The 22,484-nt window shown below is 36.7% G+C and overlaps 1 protein-coding gene across 27 annotated transcripts in view; it reads right to left on the reverse strand.

Moving 5' to 3' along the window:
• Window positions 1-22,484, reverse strand: part of LOC119552963 (B-cell receptor CD22) — a 153,556-nt gene that overhangs the window by 61,172 nt on the left and 69,900 nt on the right. For 25 of the 27 annotated variants that reach the window (XR_005219747.1, XR_005219746.1, XM_037862958.1 and 22 more), the window contains 3 exons: window positions 19,199-19,330; window positions 19,005-19,120; window positions 18,197-18,581 (listed from right to left, as the gene is read on the reverse strand). Coding sequence is in view for 23 of the 27 variants with exons in the window: in XM_037862958.1 (XP_037718886.1) it covers window positions 18,197-18,581; window positions 19,005-19,120; window positions 19,199-19,330 (633 nt within the window). In the remaining 4 variants the exon portion in view is untranslated. Of the gene's footprint in view, window positions 1-18,196; window positions 19,121-19,198; window positions 19,331-22,484 lie in introns of all 27 variants that reach the window. The other 2 variants (XR_005219749.1, XR_005219748.1) reach the window with 1 other exon arrangement.

A 22,484-nucleotide genomic window follows, 5' to 3' on the forward strand; every position in this document is an offset into this window, starting at 1 on the left:
ATTAAAGCAGAAAAAATAGATTGGTATAATAGACCAATATAACGGTCCCCAACCGTCGGATTTTCAATTTTACCCATCCAACAGTTACTCTTATGTATGTAAAACCCTTAAATGTAAATAGTTATGTAACTATAAAAAAGGGTAGAATGGACCCAACCCATGGCTTGTACTTAAAAACTATTTGTTGTTATCCCCCCCATAAAATAAATTTAGTGAATTTATTGTAAGTGAACCGTGCACCTATATAATTTTTAAAGTTTTTAATTATATTCATATTTACGTTAAGTTGGCAAAGTAATTTTTAAGAAAATTAAAAAAAAAGTTTTTAAATTACACTTTTAAATAGTAACTCCCAGCTGGTGTGGAAGTATATTAAAATGTTGAAGAATATACGTTATACGAAAAGTCTTTACTTTTCAGGCTTTGGCTTGGGAGTGTAGTTGTACGTGACGGTAGACCCACCTGGAAATTACAAATAGCACATTTGAGAAATTTTGTTTCGTACTCTTGTGTTGAAGATTTTACGTTAGGATAACTATTTTTAATTAACTATTTACTATTGCAATAACAAAATACACACTTCACGTGAACGTATCCAGGTTAATAGTGGCTTAACAATTAATTAATAAACAAACAAAAACATTGCTTGTGCCCAACCGAAGTAGACACTTCTGGGTCACGCTGCGGGACAAGGGGGTAATGAGCAGTTGTCGCTGGCACGGGGACGCTTTGATGGCAAAACGATCGCGTCGCGGCAATGGTAACGATGGATACTGCGATCCCGGACCACAAGCGATGCTGGAATTGCGCTGAGGTTGAGCTAACGTAGGTTATTGATATCTGATTTATTCTTATTTTGATAGATGCTTATATACTACTTGGAACGTGAAATAAGCTATATTCTAGAGTAGGTCAGGGAATTTTGATTTTGGCTTGCGTAGCTGGCTCGGCTGACACTGCAAACTGTGCTGACTGCATTGGCGGGTACGGTTCTCTACCGTACCGAGACATAAATATGGTGATCAGCAATTCTCATCTGCAGTGGGTGCTACTGAGCGCCTGGTACTGTTCCCAACTTGGCTACTGCTTGATTTGTTGGGTGCTGGTCATGTTGAGCACCCTTGGGTACGAACATTCTTCCCCCCATTAAGGGGTATCCTCAATTAGGGCGTGATGTCGGTCAGCCCTTGGCCCAATTGTATAGAAAGAAGCTAAAAATCATTGAACGTGGAGGATCTTTTCTTCAGCTGCGGTGGTTCATGTTTGTGATTAAAGTCCTTCATATCTTCTTGATGCTGCCTAACTTCCCTTTGCGACAAAAAATTAAATTGCCGTTGGGACTGAAATTGTGCCGTCGTAGAAATTTATCATTTGGCACGTCTATGGTATGGTGACCTTCTGCAACAAAGCTTAGATATTTCTTGGTTAAATTTAGATATGTTGTACAAAAGTCAGAATTCTTGTAGTTTTTAAGTTGATGAGAAGTCGGTGCTATAATAATTGGATTTTCTCTTGCAGTATGTAATTCAGCCAGCTGCAAGGAACCATTATATGTAGCGGTTATTTCTCGTTCGGACGAGTCAGTGTCGCTAGTTCTTGATCGGCTACATATATCATCAGGCTCTATAATTATACCCGTTACTGGTAGAGTAAAAGGGTATACTAGATTCGTCTGAAAGCCGAGTAGCACTAGTCCGTCTGTCCGTATGAACGCTGAGATCTCGGAAACTATAAGAGCTAAGCTATTCGGACTTGGCATGCAGATTCCTGAGCTTCTTACGCAGCGCAAGTTTGTCTCAGCAGCGTGCCACGCCCACTCTAACGCCCACAAACCGCCCAAAACTTTTTGACGCTAGAGTAAAAATTTTAACTGAAATGTTGGCTGTCCCTCGGGAATATTAAAATCGTTTGCAATAGGTGATGACGGATAAATTCCTCTACGAGAGCCTTGGTATTGATCTAATGGCAGTTGTTATTTTTCCTCCAATTTCAGATATTTCCATCGGTGACGACATATTCTTAAGAGATAGCAGATCTGCCATCCTCATTAAGATCCGATTCACCTGTGATCCAGAATCTATTAAAGCGCGACATGTTTGTAGTTGATCGGTTGGCCCTTGTAATGATACCTTGACGGTCGCGAGCAGAACATATCATCTAGGGTTGTCGTTGCCTGCAATGGTTCTGCACTGGATTGCTACTCGGTCCTTTATGTTACAGTGAATGATGCCTTTGCTGGCAGACTCGACAAGGTTTCAACCTTATGAGCTGTAGACAAACAATTTGTGTATGCACCTACTCCAATAATAAATTGGCGCCGCGTTTTGGGGACCATTTCCTGAAAACGGCTACACGCTCTAAGATGATGTGGTACTAGGTGACAAATCTTACAGCTCTCTTCGTTGTGAACTGACTGATGGCGGAGTGTTGATGTAGGTTGAGCGCTTATCGTCTCCAGCATGCAAGCGCGCCGCTCAATAAACTTCAGTACACTCCTTAACGTTAGAATTTCCGTTGGTGCATCCGCTGAACTTTCCAGTGCAGCTAGAGCCTGCTGATCTAGTTTTCTTCTGATAATAAAACACAGGATTGGATCCCAGGATTTTGTGCTGATATCGAGGTTTTAAGGGTACTCAAAGTCTTTCGCACTGAATCATGTAGTGCTCGAAGCTGCTGTGTAGACCCATTAATGCGCATATAAACGACGATTTCTCCTATTGCAGCAAAGACTAATTTTTTTACGGTTTGGTACCTGGCTTTTAGTCGTTGCAAGGTGTCGTCTTATCCGCGTTGTGAGAAAGCTGTATCTGTCTTGGGTCACCGCGGAGTGAGCCTTATAGAATATGCAGCTTCTGGCTGGCTGAGTATGGTTTATTATGCTTAGTGCATAATAAATAAGTCGTGAAACCGGGGCCAATCAGGATATTCGCCATCAAACTCGGCATCACAGATTGGCGGTAGAGATAGAAGCAAGGTCATATTATATTCTTTATAAGGTCTGGAATTGACTAACTAACGACGCGGCTATCCATCAACTAAAGAGACGATTAGTTGACGGATAACCGCGTCGATCGATGAATCACTCTTGATTTGCTTGACTAGCGGGTCTTTTGGATTGTTCTGGATTCGCCGAGGAGCCTTTTGAGGGCCGCTGATATTTCTCGTCCAGCTCCGTTAATCCTGTTAGTCCTAAATCATACTTATCTCCAGTGGGTAATGCCGCTTGCTGGACTTCTTCATCTAGGTCGCAAAAGTGCTGCCAGAGATCGTTCAACTGGCTTAGTTTACAATAATAGCCGTCTCGATGGCGTCGTTCGACCGAATCCTTGCCATAATTCATTATGAGCTGTTGGATCTGTACTTGTAGCTCATTTTGGTTGTCTAGTAATCGATTGTTTAAATCGATTATTGTGTGACTTGTTTTCTCTATAAATGAAGTTGACATATACTGTGTTTATGCTAAGCCTATTTCATGAAATCAATTCATGAAATGAGCAAATTCGTGTGTGCATAAACACCATTTCATGAATTCGATAACACACGAGAGTTGACAATGAATTCAGTTCCAATTTACGAAATGCTGAGGCACAGCCTACTTCACAGCCTACTACTCTATAGAGCTCTATATCAAATTCGAACAAAATTGACAGCTTTACTAATATCATTTCATGAATTTGTCTGTGTTGTATAAACAGGGGCTATTATAATTTCATGTATTGGAGAATGCATGAAATTCATAGCATAAACATAGTAATAATGTGATAAGTTAAAACTCGTGTTTTGGAAACGAAGAATCCTGTGAAGCCGGATAAATCTGTGTGTCCTGTGAAGCTGGGTGAAGTTGTGAGTCCTGTGAAACTGGATTTAGCTGACGATCCTGTGCAGCTGGACCAAGCTGCGTATCCTCTGAAGCTGGATGAAGCTGAGTATCCTGTGAAGCTGGATTAAGCTGCGTGTCCTGTGAAGCTGGATTAAGCTGCGTATCCTGTGAAGCTTGATGAGCTATGGTTTCCAGGGCGGGTAGATGTAGTGAGAACTTAACGCTACTTCTCACCAGTTAGAGGTTCCGCTTTTAGTTGGAAGGTCGTTGCTGGTGTGTGATCCCTTGTACCAACAAACATTGCATTAACAACCATTTTTAATAGTAGAGTACAAATTTTTATAGTTACTAAACTTTCTACATCGGCCAATATTACCATATCATTTTTTTTGTGTGTAGGTGGCAATGGGACCCTTTTAAGTGTCAATATTTTTATACGAAAAAGCTTGCGTGTCGTTTTACAAAAGCATTTTGCGTTTCGAGAAAAAAGTATAGGCGTGGCTCAGAGTGATAGCGCCTCGTACGTGATGCAGGGGAGATAATAGACACTATTCTTAACAAGAAAGAACGCCATAGTCGATGTCATCGAATATCAAATACCGGTTCCTCAGCTTAGGGGAGTTCGAGAAATAGGGAGATATTTCAGCAGCGTCAAAAACATCTCTTAACGAGGTGTAAATCTAGTGATGGTCGCACCTTGAACAAACCAAAGTTCGGATATCAACTTTTGTGACAAAAATGTATTATACGATCTATTAAATAAAAACTCTCTTTTGACACGCTTCATGAAAATCGTACAGCTAAACACAGGCTTATTGAATTGCAGCGTGCCAAATGTAAAAAACTTAGGAAGTGTATATATTTGCTTAAAACATCAATCATATAATTAATCTACTTTCCCAAAGGCCGTAGAGTTCAAGTTTCTTATATGGTTGCTAGCAATTTAAACGATTCCTTGACCCTAATATAGCGTTTGGATACGCACATACAAAATTCAATGTTGCCCAAAGTTGAGGAATCTCAAAGGCTATATAATGTTAATTGGGCAAAATCGATTCTGAGAGTTAAAAAAAAATAAAAATCGAACTAAAAAGACTTTGACCATAATTTTTAAACGATGGTACTTAGACAAATCATATTAGGAAGGCGTACATAGTATTTCAATACACCATACAGCTTTCGAAATTGAGCTATTTATAGCTGTTTTCCCGGCAAACTAGCGAGTTTTTCCAAAAAAAGATTCTTATATTAAACTGTTTAACAGCATCTAAAAATTGTCAGGACATTACTATAAAGCTTGGATGTTAGATGATCTGAACTGATAAATGTGGCCATTCTTGTTGACTAATAAATTTCAAACATGAATTTTTATAAGAATGTGTCGTAGGTCAAAAATTTAAGAATCTCAAGGGCTATGCACATTTAGGACCAAAATATAAAAATAGAAAGGCCTACAAATTATTTCGAAATACCCTTCCAACGACATGTGGCCCAAGCCTGTCGCTTTAGTAGTTCACAAGTTACGGGTGTACAAAATGTAGCTATTAATAGGTGTTTTCACGGCAAGCTTGCGAGTTTTTGGAAAAGTGGTAGAACGAAAGGACCCTAATATATGGTTTTGGGTACTGAGTGACTTTCTAAATTGGACTGTGGATTCCAGACTTGGGTCCCCAAATCTCAGTATCCTTAAGTGTGGGAACGGGACGATTGTCAAAACTGCGTCTCATTCGAATTGTTTAGTCTATATATTGGGGTATTTAGTTTCATGTTAATTTTCTATTGGCTTGCTTATGGTATGATGGTTATTTGGGTGATTAGATGTGGGATCTTATTTCTTAGAGGGTGTCTCGAGGGTAAGTGTATAATGTGTATATGCATGTGTGGGCATGTAAATTAATTTTATGATTAGTCGATGATTTAAAAAAAAATTTTATTGGTGTTAGAATTTAATTCACTTAACTCACTATTACATCAAGACACAAGACAATTTTACTTTCTATCTTTTTTTAAATTACCGATCGCGGCTTCAATCCGAAATAGACTGACTTCTTAGTTCGAAAATCTTATTCAACGAACCTCAGTCGCATGCTTTTCTTTTTCAGGCTTCAAACGCAAAAGTTTGGGCTTCGATCGGGAGAGATAGGGCTTCAAACGGAAGTTTATGTTTATTTTACGATTGGTTTATTTATCTTAGCAGGACAGCCAAGCGCGGCCCTTGAAACAATTGATAGAGAAATGTTAGATATTATTCTTAAAAATCGTACAACATCGGCGCGCACTTGAACCGGGGACCTTTCGCACCAGAGACAGACACCTTACCCATTGGTCTATCGCACAACGGTTCCCGCGGATATCTAGTTCAAATCCCATGATAACCGATACTTGAAACTCGAACAATCAAAAAAAGCTTTTATCGGTATCGAAGTATCCACGGTTGTTGTCAAAATGACACTATTTAGGGTCAAATATGATTTTTCATACAATGTAGTATACTTTTGATACTTATTTAGAATCAAATTGATCCCAATAATTTGATCCTAGGTGTAGTGTCATTTTCACCCACACTTATCAAATTGACACTCGAAGATTTTTTTTTGGGTGTACAGTTTTGTTGGTAGAATAAAAATTTTAACTTCTTCTCATCGATACCTATCGATTGAACCGCTTTGCTACTTGCATATCTCCATTTCCCTTTGGTCCCTTTAGCTGAGTAATGGGTATCTGATAGTCGAGGTAATCAAATAATAATCGTAATAATCGTAAGCGATGTTTTCCAAACGGTAAGTCTTGATCAATAAGTACTTTTTTAAAATCTTCAGAAAGGGATTCTATTTCTTTGAACAATTTGGAATTAATAATTAATTGTTTATTATAATTTTCAATTAAGTTATTGATTTTATTATGTACCTTAATGTGCTTAACTCATTTATTCCCCTTTTTGATCTAGTTGATATTAAATGTGATTAAATTTTCCATTGTGACCTCTTCTTAGAGTCCCATTTTATATTATTTGATTCTGTATTTATTATTTCTTTATTAAAACTTAAATTAGTTACGTGGAATAAATCGTTGTATGATTCATAAGTAAGGACATCCTTGAACGGAAAAAATGTATGGATCGAGTAATCAATTATTTCTGAACTGGCCAATATAATGATTGATAAAAGAGGTATAAAGAAATGCATTTTCTCTGAGTTAAAAAAATAATTTTTATTCGTAATATTATCTTTGTGTATATTACTTTATCTACTATTAATTATTATTTTATACGGCATAACTTCCTTAGCTACTTGTTTGTATACTTTGGTTTAAGTTTATTTCTTTCTCCATATTTATTTTCATAAACTACTTGCCCTACATGATATTCTTTTTCTTTTCTGTTTTCATTATGTGTTTCTATCATTTTCCCTAGAGTTTTTTTCAATATTTGAGGAATATTTTCGTCCTTGATTTTATTATAAAGAATGTCAAAAGGTTTTTGGTTCGTTGTGAAATGAATACTCTGATTATATTCCTGAGCGGCTCTTATAACGATTTTAGAATAATCGGTTAGATTAAATTCTTCTTTTAAGCAGCGAGCTAATTCTGTTATTGTCGAATGGGCCATTTCAATCCGTTTGAGGTGCTGTGCCTCGTGTCTGCGTAGTGTAAATGTAATCAGCACCTTTGTGCAAAAGATTTAAACTGGGCCGAGGCAAAGCTCGGTTCATTATCGGTCATAAGAACTTTGGCTTGGGGAAATTGTTGAAGTAATTTCATTACCTTATTTTCAAAGTTTAATATATTTTAAATTTCTTTAACTACTAGGAATTGTGAATACGCGTCAAACCCAGTTACAAAAGTTAGACTTTGCGCATAGTATATAAAATATGTAAGTTTTCTCCTTCGATAGTTTTTATTGGAGCTTTACCAATTGGAACTCCAATTGCTATATTTGTTTTCCCTCAAAATTTTACAATTTTTAATATACTGCTTTGTTTATAATTTTTAGCTCGATTGTGCGTTCTTGTAACCGGTTTCTACGTCCTCAAGAAATATTTGCGTATAAAGAAATAATTTTTAAACATACTTGAATATGATATACAAGTATATCTTCTAAGCTACAATGAATTTCAACCATTATGTTAGGTGGGAGATACTTTCAAAAAATATAGTTACTGGAGTCTCAACTGTATCAAATTCGATTATGTGTTTTGTCTTGTCAAAAATTTCCAGTGACTCATGTATTGTATACCTCCCCGTTGTTAATAAAAATGGTTGTTTAAATTTATTTAACGGCTTTCGGGTCTCTTGTATTACATTTTCAAAACTAGTTTCATCAGAATGCTGTGTGTCTTGATCTGAGTTTGACTGTTCAGAAATCTATATATCGCTGTTTGTAATATTATTTATTTTTATTTGTGAAAATGCATCGGCTACAATATTTGTTGTTTCGGGTTTGTATATTATTTTAGGGGTAATACTTTCTATGAAGGAATACCATCTTTTCATTTATACGTTTCGATTTTTATCCGAAATTGTGAAGTACAAGGATTGTTGGTCTGTTTGTATATCTAGGCCAATTAATTTCGTAGATTTTTTAAAGAATAAGTTGTGGCGTTTTGTTCAATGTTTTTTAAATAAAAGTAATTGGTATATTATCTTGTGTTATTACTGTCCCGATAGCTACGTCTGATGCGTCTGTTGTTAAATTTTTACTAAAATCTGGCTGAACTAATTCAACCTGTGCTATAAGATCTCTTAGCTCGTAAAAAGCTTATACAGCTGATTCGTCAAACTGATTTCAAAATTTTTGTAGACAATCTTTTAGAAACCTTTCTTTTTTTTCCTCTCCTAGATGTTTTGTTAATGGTTAAGCAATTTTAGCATAGTTACGGATAAATTTTCTGTAATTCCTCGTTGGCCTAAAAAACTTGGGAGTTCTCTAAAAATTTCGTGGAATCGGATATGTTGTAATTGTAGCAATTTTTCTGGATCCGTATTAATTACGTTATGAGAAACAATGTAACCCAGAAGCGCGGTTTCTAATTAAAAGAATTTCGATTTTCTGGCCAAAATTTTCATATTTTCTCTTTGTAAAATATGAATTATAATAATAATAATAATAATAACAATAATTATTTGGTAATAATATAGTTTACGGTTCTCACCCCCAAAATTCGGGGAAAAATTATCCTCGACGGACCGCGAATTCTTAAGAATTTACATGAAGAAATAAAGGCGCGGTCTGCCATGGTTCTCTTGTAATCGAATTTCAAAGTTACGTGTTTTGCTATAAAAATAAAGAAGCCTTTTCACGACCTGCTATGCAAAATATATTGGCTTTTAAAAATTTTTTATAAAAATCATGTAGGCTTTTGAATTTATGTAACGCTTCTACAAAATGTCTCTGTGCGAGTCGTGCAACGTTACTTTCGGGAGTTTCCTTCCTGAAGAAACACAAATCCCACACCACATTAATTCACGGCATCTTCACAGCGATGGCCATTTTATACAATCCAAAGATAAAATGTTTTGATGTATGTACAAATTAGGCATAAAACTTTAAAAAAAATCGCCACGATTGTAATCTATGTTTAGGACTGCCATCCTCATTTTGTCTTTTCTTGGGTACCACTTCCTATGGCAGCTATATGATATAGTCGTCCGATTTTGATAAAATTTAATTCGAAATTCAAAACTTGTTAAAAAATGTTATTTCCAAGCTTAGGAGGTTATATGTTAAAAAATACCAAAGATATAATCCTTAAAAAAAATTTCCGATTATTCCTATAGGAGCTTTAAGATATAGTTGTCCGATCCGACTGGTTCCGACTTATATACTACCTGCAAAAGATATAAGACTTTTGGGAAAGTTTTAGCCCGATAGCTTTAAAACTGGACATGGCCAAATCGACCTGTCTAGTGATGCTGATCAAGAATATATATTCTTTATGGGGTCAGAAACGTCTCCTTCACTGCGTTGCAAACTTCTGACTGAAATCAATATACCCTCTAGTTCGAAACAAATTATATCTTCGGTGTTTTTTGACGTATTACCTTCTACTATAGGTGCAGAAAGCATCGCTTTTCCGATGTTTTAACAGGCAAACATCGATGTAACATCGAAAAGCATCGATGTTTCTGCACCTCTACCTTCTACTCCTGGAAATATCATTCTATTAATATTTCAGAATTTCGAATAAAATTTAAGTAAAATCGAACGACTTTATCATATAGCTGCCATAGAAACGATCGGATAATTAATGCCAAAAAATATAAAGACCGTTATATTTTTTTCATTTTCGGTAAGCATGGATGGTAGTAAACTTAAATGGGACAATATCATAAAATTGATATATTTAGTTTTTAGTTTTCTGAAAATCGGTAAGCTCTTTTCATACAATGCTCCCACGGGGATCACCTGCAAGGGTATAAAAACTTCGGCGTGCCGAAGCTAACTTCGTTTCTCGTTCTTAATAGATTAAACCAAATTAGTGAGTCAAATTCCGATCCTTCGATTTCATAAATCAAATGTATTGTTTCAATTTATATAGTGGTAATATTTAATGGTAATATTTAATAACGGAGTAGCCATGAACTGTAGATACTTTTTTATATGTTGATAATTCATTATACCCGTTACTCGTAGAGTAAAAGGGTATACTAGATTCGTCGGAAAGTATGTAACAGGCAGAGGAAGCGTTTCCGACCCCATAAAGTATATATATTCTTGATCAGGATCACTAGCCGAGTCGATCTAGCCATGTACGTCTGTTCGTCTGTCCGTCTGTCCGTCTGTCCGTATGAACGCTGAGATCCCGGAAACTATAAGAGCTACAATACTAGGATTAGGCATGCAGATTCCTGAGATTCCTGCGCAGCGCAAGTTTGTTTCAGAAGAACGCCACGCCCACTCTACCGCCCACAAACCGCCCAAAACTGTGGCTCCTACAGTTTTGATGCTAGAACAAAAATTTTAACTGAAATGTATTCTTCTAATCAATACCTACCGATTGATAAAAAAAAAGTTTGCCACGCCCACTTTAACGCCCACAAACCGCCTACAAACTTCAAAAAATCGTAAATATGAACGCGGATATCTCGGAAAATATCAAAGATAGAGAAACGGGATTTCAGATTTAGATTCCGTAGGCTTGAGCGCAGCGCAAGTTTGTTACGCGAATATGCCACGCCCACTCTAACGCCCACAAACCGCCCAAAACTGTGGCGCCCACAATTTTTATCCTAGATAAAAAATTTTAACTGACATGTATTGTTCTCTTAAATACCTATCGATTGATCTAAAAAAAAGGTTGCCACGCCCACTCTAACGCCCACAAACCGCCGATAAAAAATTTTAACTGAAATGTATTGGTCTCGTCAATACCTATCGATTGATTAAGAAAAAACTTTCCCACGCCCACTCTAACGCCCACAACGCTTAAGTCTGTCTACCGCCGGTAGGTGGCGCATTTGCTGCTTGCATATCTCCATTTTCCTTTGGTCCCTTTAGCTGAGAAACGGGTATCTGATAGTCGAGGTACTCGACTATAGCGTTCTTCCTTGTTTTTATTTTAGAAAATTCCCTTTTTGATATAACAAGCAGTGGCTCCCGTGTCTATTAATTTAAAATGCTTAACACCTTTTCAGTTTTTCTGTCCACCCTTTTAAATAAGGGACTCCCCTGTAGGGGTTTGATCTTAAAAATGATCTTCATTGATATTATTTAATCTTGTTACTTTATTAGCATGCTGATTAACAGTTCTTCCTTTTTTGAGCTTGGGTTTGCTCCCTGGTTTGGTTTGTACGATAATAGTTGGAACGATTATTGTAATTAATTATAATTGTTATTATATCTGCCTCGATTATTATAATATGGTATTATAGGTTTCTTATACCCGTTATTCGTAAAGTAAAAGGGTATACTAGATTCGTCGGAAAGTACACTCAGGGAAAAACACCGTGCTAAAAACAAGTACAACCACCCTTGATTTAAGAAAAATTGCATGCTTAACATTTAAGAACGTTCGTGTTTAAAAAATTCTCATATTGAGCACTTTTTGGATTTTGAATGTCTGTCAACTCTAATAATTCCCAACTGTTTATTCTGAAAGTACTCGGTATATAAGAAGCATAAATTAGACAGTGTTAATGCCCGTCAGCGGCAAGTCGTAACTAAACTTAAAATATTAATATTATTTGTATATGTCTCGTTTATTTCGTTTCAGTTTTCAATACTTATTTCTCTTACTAGCATAAAAAAAAACTCATTTTGATTTCATAATATTTATATATTTAAGAATTATTCGTCCTTAAATCATGCCTGCAACTTTCTTACTTCATTATTAAGTCGTTCTTGTTTTTAGTCCAAATATGACTTGATTTAAGAATTACTTATACTTGATTGAAGACCGAAAGGTTCTTAAATCTAGTACTTTCGGTCTTGAAAATTCGTGCTCGAAAGTAGTATTTTGTTCTCGCGTTCTGTATTTTCCATGCTTGGCGAAGTTTTGACACCGAAAATACTAGGTATAAGCACGAAATACTTATATTTTTTTTTGAGTGTATGTAACAGGCAGAAGGAAGCGTTTCCGACCCCATAAAGTATATATATTCTTAATCAGGATCACTAGCCGAGTCGATCTAGCCATGTCCGTCTGTCCGTATGAACGCTGAGATCTCAAAAACTATAAGAGCTACAATACTGGGATTAGGCATGCAGATTTCTAAGATTTCCGCGCAGCGCAAGTTTGATTCAGCAGGGTGCGATGCCCACTCTAACGCCCACAAGCCGCCCAAAACTGTGGCTCCTTCAGTTTTGATGCTAGAACAAAAATTTTAACTGTAATGTATTGTTCTCATCATCAGAAGATTCCGTAGCTTTGTACGCAGCGCAAGTTTGTTACGCGAATATGCCACGCCCACAAACCGGCCAAGCCTGTGGCGACAACAATTTTCATGCTAGGTAAAAAATTTTTATTTATATGATGGACGTTGATGCACTACGAGCAGTACAAACAAGTGGCCCAACGACACCAAGCACGTGCTTGTTACGCGCGGGGACCTTTTATCCATTTGGGCAAAAATGCGAGTTCGCGAGGAAGATACAAAAAACAAATAAAGACGGGACACAAATGAAAATAAACAAGCAAGCGATCTAGCCATGTCCGTCCGTTTCTACGCAAACTAGTCTCTCAGTTTTAAAACTATCGGGCTAAAACTTTCCCAAAAGTCGTATATCTTTTGCAGGCAGTATGTATATAAGTCGGAACCAGCTGGATCGGATAACTATATCTTATAGCTCCCATAGGAATAATCGGAAAAAAAAATTTAAAAAAATTATATCTATGGTGTTTTTTGGCATATAACCTCCTGAGCTTGGAAATAACATTTTTTAATTCGTTTTGAATTTTGAATTAAATTTTATCAAAATCGGACGACTATATCATATAGCTGCCATAGGAACGAACGGAAAATTGGTAGGAAAATAATATGAAACAAATTATGGCTTCGGTGTTTTTAAACATTTAACCTCCTACGCTTGAACACAACATTTTTTAATTAGTTCTGAATTTCGAAGTTAATTTTATCAAAATCGGACGACTATATCATATAGCTGCCATAAAAACGATCGGAAAATTGGTGAGAAAATAATATGAAACAAATTATAGCTTCGGTGTTTTTTGACATATTATCTTATAATATTGGGAATATCATTTTTTGTGTCTTTAAATTTAATAATTATAAGGCGATCGTGCAACAAAGAGAGGCAGATATTCGGAGATATCCCTCTCTTTCTTGTCTTATAATATGCCTGCACTCCGCGCTCGCAGAGACAAATTTCGGCCGGTCCGTTATTATACCCGTTACTCCTAGAGTAAAAGGGTATACTAGATTCGTCGGAGAGTATGTAACAGGCAGAAGGAAGCGTTTCCGACCCCATAAAGTATATATATTCTTGATCAGGATCACTAGCCAAGTCGATCTAGCCATGTCCGTCTGTCTGTCCGGATAAACGCTGAGATCTCGAAAACTATGAAAGCTAGGCTATTGAGATTTGGCGTGCAGATTCCTGAGATTCCTGCGCAGCGCAAGTTTGTTTCAGTAGAGTGCCACGCCCACTCTAACGCCCACGAACCGCCCGAAACTGTGGCTCCTACAGTTATGATGCTAGAATAAAAATTTCAACTGAAATGTATTGTTCTCATCAATACCTATCGATTGATAAAAAAAAAGTTTGCCACGCCCACTTTAACGCCCACAAACCGCCCACAAACTTCAAAAAAGCGTAAATATGAACGTGGATATCTCGGAAACTATCAAGGATAGAGAATTGGGATCTCAGATTTAGATTCCGTAGCCTTGTGCGCAGCGAAAGTTTGTTAGGCAAGTATGCCACGCCCACTCTAACGCCCACAAACCGTCCAAACTTGTGGCGCCCACAATTTTCATGCTTGATACAAAATTTTAACTGAACTGTATTGGTCTCGTCAATACCTATCGATTGACCCAAAAAAAATTTGCCAAAATCTGTCTACCGCCGATAGGTGGCGCATTTCAATCTCGCTTTGCTGCTTGCATATCTCCATTTCCCTTTGGTCCCTTTAGCTGAGTAACGGGTATCTGATAGTCGAGGTACTCGACTATAGCGTTCTTCCTTGTTTTTTTTTTGGAGTCTCTCCGTTATGTTCGGCTAGCGACTAATATTTTGGCGGAAAAATTTTCGTCGCGCAGCGACATGTGAATGACCTAATATTTTAGGAGCATTATTGTATATCAAAAAAAATCATTTAATATTGTTTTATAAAAGTAAATTATTTGATTATAGTCAAACTAAGTAAATTGAATTTACTTATAATGTTATGTTCACTTATTATACACTTTTATTACAATATAATTTTTTAGTTTAGTTATAGAAATTTAGTCCGTTAAAATTGATTTCAATTTTAAAAACATTTTAGTATTAACATTTTTAAAAATTGTGTTTTTTACTCAAGAAGTAAAAATTATATAGTCGGATATTTTTCGCATTAGAAAGGGTATAGGTGCAGTGGCACGCGCCAACAGCGAAGAGAAAACAAAGAAAATCGAGTAACGGGGTGAGAAGAAGACTTGGTGCATTCTTTTTGAGTGATTGAAAGGGAAGCATCCATTTTAATTGTGCGCAGCAGAGTTACTTGAATCGTCTCTTTAAGTTAATATAATAAAGTCAGGTAAGTGCTACGTTAAGTTTAAGTTGTTGTGCATTGATCTTAGTTTAAAGTACGTATATTTTGAAGGTATTCAATGGGTTTCTTTAGCCGAAAGTGGATGACGAAATGTTTTGTGCCAATAAAAATCCAGCAAAGGGTTAAACACAGCTATAAAAGGTAAATATACAAATAAACAAATAAAACGCATTTTTTAAACATATGTTTTTTCAGGAGCGTTGGCCAAGGATTCAGAGGACCCGGACAAAGGTTTAACGTTAAAAATAAGCTTACGAAACAAAAAAACAGAAACAATAATTGTCCAATTTTTTAAAATTTAAATAATATTATCTAATTAAAATAAAATTAAATATGTATGTATTTTAAATTCTATATTTTCATAATTAAAAACTCATAAGAAAAATTCTGATTTTCACAAGTGATTTCACTTGGGACGTGTCACTTCCAAGTGATTTCACAAGTGAAAACTCATGGAAAAATTCTGATTTTCACAAGTGATTTCACTTGGGACGTGTCACTTGCAAGTGATTTCACAAGTGAAACTCATGGAATAATTCTGATTTTCACAAGTGATTCACTTGGGACGTGTCACCGGCACGTGACAGGCCAAACGAAAAGTGAGTATAAGGAACAAGTGAAATCCCGTAGGACTTCGAAAAATATTCATTTGAATTTTCACTTGTGAAAGTGCGGACATCCCATACAATTTTCTATATGGAGCGTCACTTGTTCTTCACTTGTGCAAGAGGACATGTCCCACGTGATTCCCAAGGTGATTCACAAGTGAAACTTTTTTTTTGGAACTGAAGGGTGTGTTTAACCCTTTGCAGGATTTTTATTGGCACAAAACATTTCGTCATTAACTTTCGGCTAACGAAACCCATTGAATACCTTCAAAATATACGTACTTTAAACTAAGATCAATGCACAACATCTTAAACTTAAGGTAGCACTTACCTGACTTTATTATATTAACTTAAAGAGACGATTAAAATAACTCTGCTGCGCACAAACGATGCTTCCCTTTCAATCACTCAAACAAAATGCACCAAGTCTTCTTCTCACCCCGTTACTCGATTTTCTTTGTTTTCTCTTCGCTGTTGGCGCGTGCCACTGCACCTATACCCTTTCTAAAGTGAAATATATCCGACTATATAGTTTTTACGTCATGAGTAACAACTACAATATGAAATTTTTTAAAAATGTTAATACTAAAATGTTTTAAGTATTGAAATCAATTTTAACGGACTAAATTTCTATAACTAAGCTTAAAAATTATATTGTAATAAAAATGTATAATAAGTAAACATAACATCATAAGTAAATTCAATTTACTTAATTTGAATATAATCAAAGAATTTACTTTTATAAAACACTATTAGTTTTTTTTTCGATATACAATAATGCTCCTAAAATATTAGGACATTCACATGTCGCTAGCCGAGCATAACGGAGAGACGCAAAATAAATAACGGACCGTCCGAAATTTGTCTCTGAGAGCGCCGAGTGCAGGCAGATTATAAGACATAGAAAGAGAGGGAACTTCCGAATATCTGCCTCTCTTTGTTGCACGATCGTTTTCGTAGGCAGTCTTCTACGCTACGCCGACTGCTCTGCTGACGTCAACAGCGGCACAGCGTTTTAGGCACAAAAAAAAAACAAAAAAGCTTTTTGCCTTGAGCCATGTCACCGCGTCCCTAATGCAGAACTGAAGGGTGGTTATGTGGTCCGTAGACAGACTTAAGCGTTATGGGAGTAAGAGTGGGTGTGGCAAACTTTTTTTGGGTCAATCGCTAGGTATTGACGATACTAATTCATTTCAGTTAACATTTGTTTTCTACCATGAAAATTGTGGGCACCACAGGCTTGGGCGGTTTGTGGCCATAAGAGTGGGCGTGGCATATTCGCGTAACAAACTTGCGCTGCGCTCAAGGCTACGGAATCTAAATCTGAAATCCCAATTCTCTATCTTTGATATTTTACGAGATATCCGCGTTCATACTTACGATTTTTTGAAACAAACATTTTTTTAGGTCAATCGATAGGTGTTGATGAGAATAATACATTTCAGTTTAAATTTTTATTCTAGCATCAAAACTGTATGAACCACCGTTTTGGGTAGTTTGTGGGCGTTAGAGTGGACGTGGCACGCTGCTTGAAACAAACTTGCAAAGAAGCTCAAGAATCTGCATGCCAAATCTCAATAGCCCAGCTCTTATAGTTTCCGAGATCTCAGCGTTCGGACGGACAGACAGACGGACAGACGGACAGTCGGACAGACGGACATGGCCAGATCGACTCGGCTAGTGATCCTGATCAAGAATATATATACTTTATGGGGTCGGAAACGCTTCCTTCTGCCTGTTACATACCTTCCGACGAATCTAGTATACCCTTTTACTGTACGAGTAACGGGTATAAATATTGCAAAAAATTACCATTTTGTAGCACAAAGAAGAATTGCCTACACATTGGTGCTATTTTTGTTGTTGCAGCTGTATATACCAACTATAAAAACAATTCACTTTTTATATTTTATGGGTTGAATAAATATTAAAATAGTTATTTAATTACAATCTTTGATTCGATTTAATCTACCCTTTTTTATAGTAACATAACTATTTTTTTTAATAACTCTTATTACGTTTACGTATTACGTAAAAGTAACTATTTGATCGCTACAATTGACAATTCGATGGTTTTTACTATTATATTGTGTTCGATAATGTGTGTTTTTTTGTAGAAAATCCCATATTATCTGGAAAAGAATTCCATAATGTACCTCTAAAATGAGCCGTCCTAACACTCGATCTGCTCGCTACTGCTCTCTTTATCATGTAAACAAAGTAAGAGAAACTTAAAATTAAAGGAAAAGAAAACAGGACTTAAAGATTTCGTTTTGCATTGCAGGCCCATATAAAATAAGTTCCGTATCATCAATATTTTTAATAACTATTAAAATATTCGTATATAGCTCAGAAATTTATTTAAGAAAAAAGTAACGATTTTTTGAGAATGTAAGGGATAAAGGTTCACACCAAATATGTTACAAGGTTGAAAGTTTAATATTGTGGGGACAATTCCTTGCACCATTTCTGAGAATGCATCATTGTTGTTGAGGACATTTAAAAATTCAGTTGACTTAACAAAATTTGTGTCAAATGCACAAGTATATTTTACTTACCAAAACTGATAGCATGCTTTCAAAATCACCTGTGGCGGGGGATGCCTCCATGTATTTTTCCTTAACAAAATAACGGGTATCGTTTTTCTCTATTGGCTCACCGTCCTTCTGCCAAGATATCTCACAGCGCGGGACGCACTCAATTCGACAGGTCAAAGTTGCATTGGGCGAGGAGTGCAATACTCCCGTGTAAGGTGGTAAGTTTTTGATGAAAAATGGCGGTGCGTGTACCTCCAAGCTTACTGTAGCCATAACTCCTCTGCCGCCTTCATTGTACGCGAAGCAAGAATAATTCGTCCGACTATCTAGACCAACCGGCTCCACCGTCCAGTCCTTCGTCACAATGTCCTGCAGAGGACCCCGACCGCCACGCATCCAACGATATCTGTTGGGTTTCGAAACTATTTGAGCAACAAACGAAAATTTGCCCATTTTTCGGTAAAGGGCATAGGACGATGCGGAGGCGAGCGAATCATACTTTTGTTGTGCCCCCGTGTATAGAGTTAAGAATTGCGATTGTAGCATGTAGGTGGTGAGCGTGAGTAATGTACAATGGGAATGGTTTAAATACAAATCAATTAGAGCATGAGTTTCTTTAATTTCGTGAGCTAAGTGCGATGCGCTGGCTTCTAATGATATCTGTGATGATGCATTGGATTGGAGTGGTTTTTGATTTTTATTTAGCAGCAGCGCTTCGAAAGCAATGCCGACTTCTTGCGGTTGCAGTTCTTGTACGGTATGGAAATCAATAAAAGGTGCGTGTTGGGATCTTGTCTTTTTGTGAGTCTGGTTGGCCTGTGTTACAAACCTATTTGTGTCTGGATATCCGGGATCATCAACCGAGCACGAGAAAGTCACGCTCTTTTTTTTCACAGCGACTAACGGAAAATGAGTTAGTGTTGAAGGTCCCGGTTCGTAATGTACCTATTACAAATATACATTGAAAATATAGATTCCGATTAAATAAGAATAAAGAGCAAACTAAATGCAATTTAAACCAACCATAAGTTCCTTGTCTTCACTGCGCGGACCCCAGCCTGCAGAATTGAATCCTTCACAGGAATAATTGTAGAAGAAGCCACGTCCAATACTCTCCAATAAAAGTTTACTTGGATCTATGTGGCATAAATCTTCCTAAAATATATACAATTAAGTTTATAGTTGAACTTACAAATATATCCTTATATATTTAAACTTTAGTTTAATTTTGTAAGTAAAGAAATATTATGGCAAATGAGCATAAATAAATTGGCAAGGAAGAAGGGAGGGAGTCATGCACAAAATAGCATTCACTTAGTAACATAAATTAAGTACAAAGTTTAAGGTATGAGTAAAAGTGTAGAAAAGGGTCATTCCACGTCAAACGCGACACGAAATTTGTGGTCAAATCTCAGAAAATGACAAAATAATTTATTTTCGTAAAGAAGTGAAATTTACTCAAATTTAATATTACTCGTAGAGTAAATAAATAGGTATATTGTGTTCGCGGAAAAGGAGAAGAAAGCGTCTTTGACCCTATAAGTATATATTTTCTTGATCAGGATCACTAGCTGATTCTGTAATGATTCTATGCAACTAAAAAGGATTCAAATTGGAACATTCAATAAAAAGTTAAGCTTCCTAGGAGGCGTCAGATTGTGAAACCGGAATCTTTCGCTCAGGCGACCACATTTTGAAAGATACATAGACTGTTATACTTCTTCACATATATTCTACTAGTGCTTATGAAGTCAATTGACCCTGTTGCGAAGTGTGCAATAATGTGAGCAGTCAATTTGCTACTTGGATATCTCCGACTCCCTGGCACTCCCCTTAGCTGAGTAATGAGTATCTGATAGTCGAGGACGTCGACCATGTACTGAGATCGTGGGCGTTGATATGTATATGTGTAAGTAAGTCGTTGTAGGAATATAATTAAGTACAAGTACTTAGAATCTAAGATTTAGATACATTTTTTTCATTAGAATTAGCCGTTCTGGCAGCTTATAATTCGTGAGCATTGCAATTTAAATAGTGTAATTTAGATATACCATGCGCATCTTTCATTTTTTTCAGTATTCTTAATTTTACCATTCAGACTGGTCTTAGTATCTTCGGATGGTGTAAAGTAAGTATTGACATTATTAATGATATATTTTGCATATTCATAAAAGAAAGAAGAAAAGCTGAGTTGCCTTAAGCATGTCCAATCCCTCTCGGACTCCCTTAAGCTGAGTAGCGGGTATCTTATAGTCGATATAGAGCTGGAAAAAACATCGGCGATGTATCGATACATCGATGTTTTCCAAAACTCGGGAAACATCGATATTTTCAAACATCGATGTTCGATGTTTCCTCTCGTTCCGTTTTTTAAAAGTAGCACATTTGTGTATGCCAAGTTCAAAGAGGCCCTGGAATGCAAACGTCCTTATAGTTTAAAGCAAGAATGTCCTACAAGATGGAACAGCGACTATTATATGGTGGACAGAATTTTGATCACAAAGGTTGCCACAATTTTGGACCCCCGCTTCAAAAAGGAAGGACTTTGGAATACACTTAATTCCTCCCAAGGAGGAGGAACTGTCGCACATCAATGCTCCAACAAAAACTTCTACATCTTCAAGCCCGCCAACCCCAGAGTCCACAGCAGAGTCCAATCTACTATTCAGTTTTTTACAAGCCAACAAAACTCAAAAAAATTCAAGGCTTTGCAACAAAATTTGTATGCGAGTTTTTTTCTGAAAAACATCGAAGCATCGATGTAGGTAAATATCGATGATTTTCCAGCTCTAAGTCGAGGTTCTCTGGTTTGGTTTTAAGATATAGAATTGATTCTAACAAGACCTCTGATTTCTTCAACGAACGCACGATGCAGCAAGTAGTGCTTCTTGAATGAGGTTTGCATCCCAGTTTGGGCGCCTTAAACCAATTAGCAAAAAATACGATCAAAACGAATTCCGATTTGGGGACTCCAAACAGGTGATCCATACTCAAGTATCGAGCGGACGAGCGAAATAAATAAAGTCTTAGTCATATAAGGATCATCAAATTTCTCTGACAACCTTTTAATAAAGCCAAGAGCACCCCTAGCTTTATTCACCATAGACGAAATGTGATCAGCAAACTTTAGTCTTGGGTCCAACAAAACACCAAGATCGTTTACTAAAGTTACTCTATCCAACGGGCCCTCACTCAGCATGTATGTCGCATATTGATTGGCACAACAAAAAGTCATTACCTTAGAGAATTTTTAAAAAGTACTCTTCTCCAATTCAGAAACTTAAACTTAATAAATCGTGTTTTGTAACCAGAAGAACGTGATTTACAGAGTAAAATGCTTTACTAAACTCAGTGTTAATAACGTCTGTTTGAAAATTATTTCTAAATCCCCTTATCACAAATGAATTAAGTGTTAACCAACTAACTTACAGAGGTGCCGCAAATGGGGAGTAATAATATTTTTGAAAAGTTTTGGGATCGCTGACAATTTAGAGATACCTCTATAAATATTTTCATCCACTTTGCCCCCCTTCTTGTGGAGAGGAAGATAAGGTAAGCAATTTGAGAAGGGACTTACATAAGGCCTCCGCGGAATATCTAAGCACGCAGCCAGGAATTTTATCGGGACCAGGAGAACAGACGGGCTTAACATGTTAAGGATCAACAAGTAGAGAGCTTCCGTTTAAGGTGGGACAGAATATTAAATTCAACTTGGATACAGTGTAAATGTCGTTTGTAAAAACTTGGCAAATAGAGCGCTTAGGGGAGAAAAAGTAATAAAACTTTGTCGGATTCTGAGAGAATTGAACTTTGCAACGATTTAAATAGTTTTTGCAACACAGAGACCGTATCACGGTAAAACTAGACTAAGCGCTTAAGTATCTAGAATAAATAGACTGAGATCCGGTATCTATGTATTTCCTATAAAGTCTGCACTTCTTATTTCTTAGGTGTGTCAGCTATTTACTGAGCCAAGGTGGCTTGTTGGAGACTGACGGATAGTTTAACGAAACTAGAATTGAGAATCGAATTTACAGTAGTATAGAAAATGTTTATAGCATCATCCATACTTTGGGATTAGTAGAGATCGGACCAATCAAAGTCTGCTATATAAAAGTTTAGCCTCCGAATAGTAAACGTCTTAAAAGTTGTAGGCAAATCAAAAAAAGACCGGCCCGCAAGGAAAAAATGTAGCTTGGAGATAGTTAAAATGTGCCCTTTGGATCTCGTTTTGGTTTGTTAGTCTATAGTTTCCGTCTATAGTTATACCCGTTACTCGTAGAGTAAAAGGGTATACTAGATTCGTCGG

Source organism: Drosophila subpulchrella, chromosome 3L (assembly GCF_014743375.2).
Source record: "Drosophila subpulchrella strain 33 F10 #4 breed RU33 chromosome 3L, RU_Dsub_v1.1 Primary Assembly, whole genome shotgun sequence".
NCBI lineage: Eukaryota > Metazoa > Arthropoda > Insecta > Diptera > Drosophilidae > Drosophila > Drosophila subpulchrella.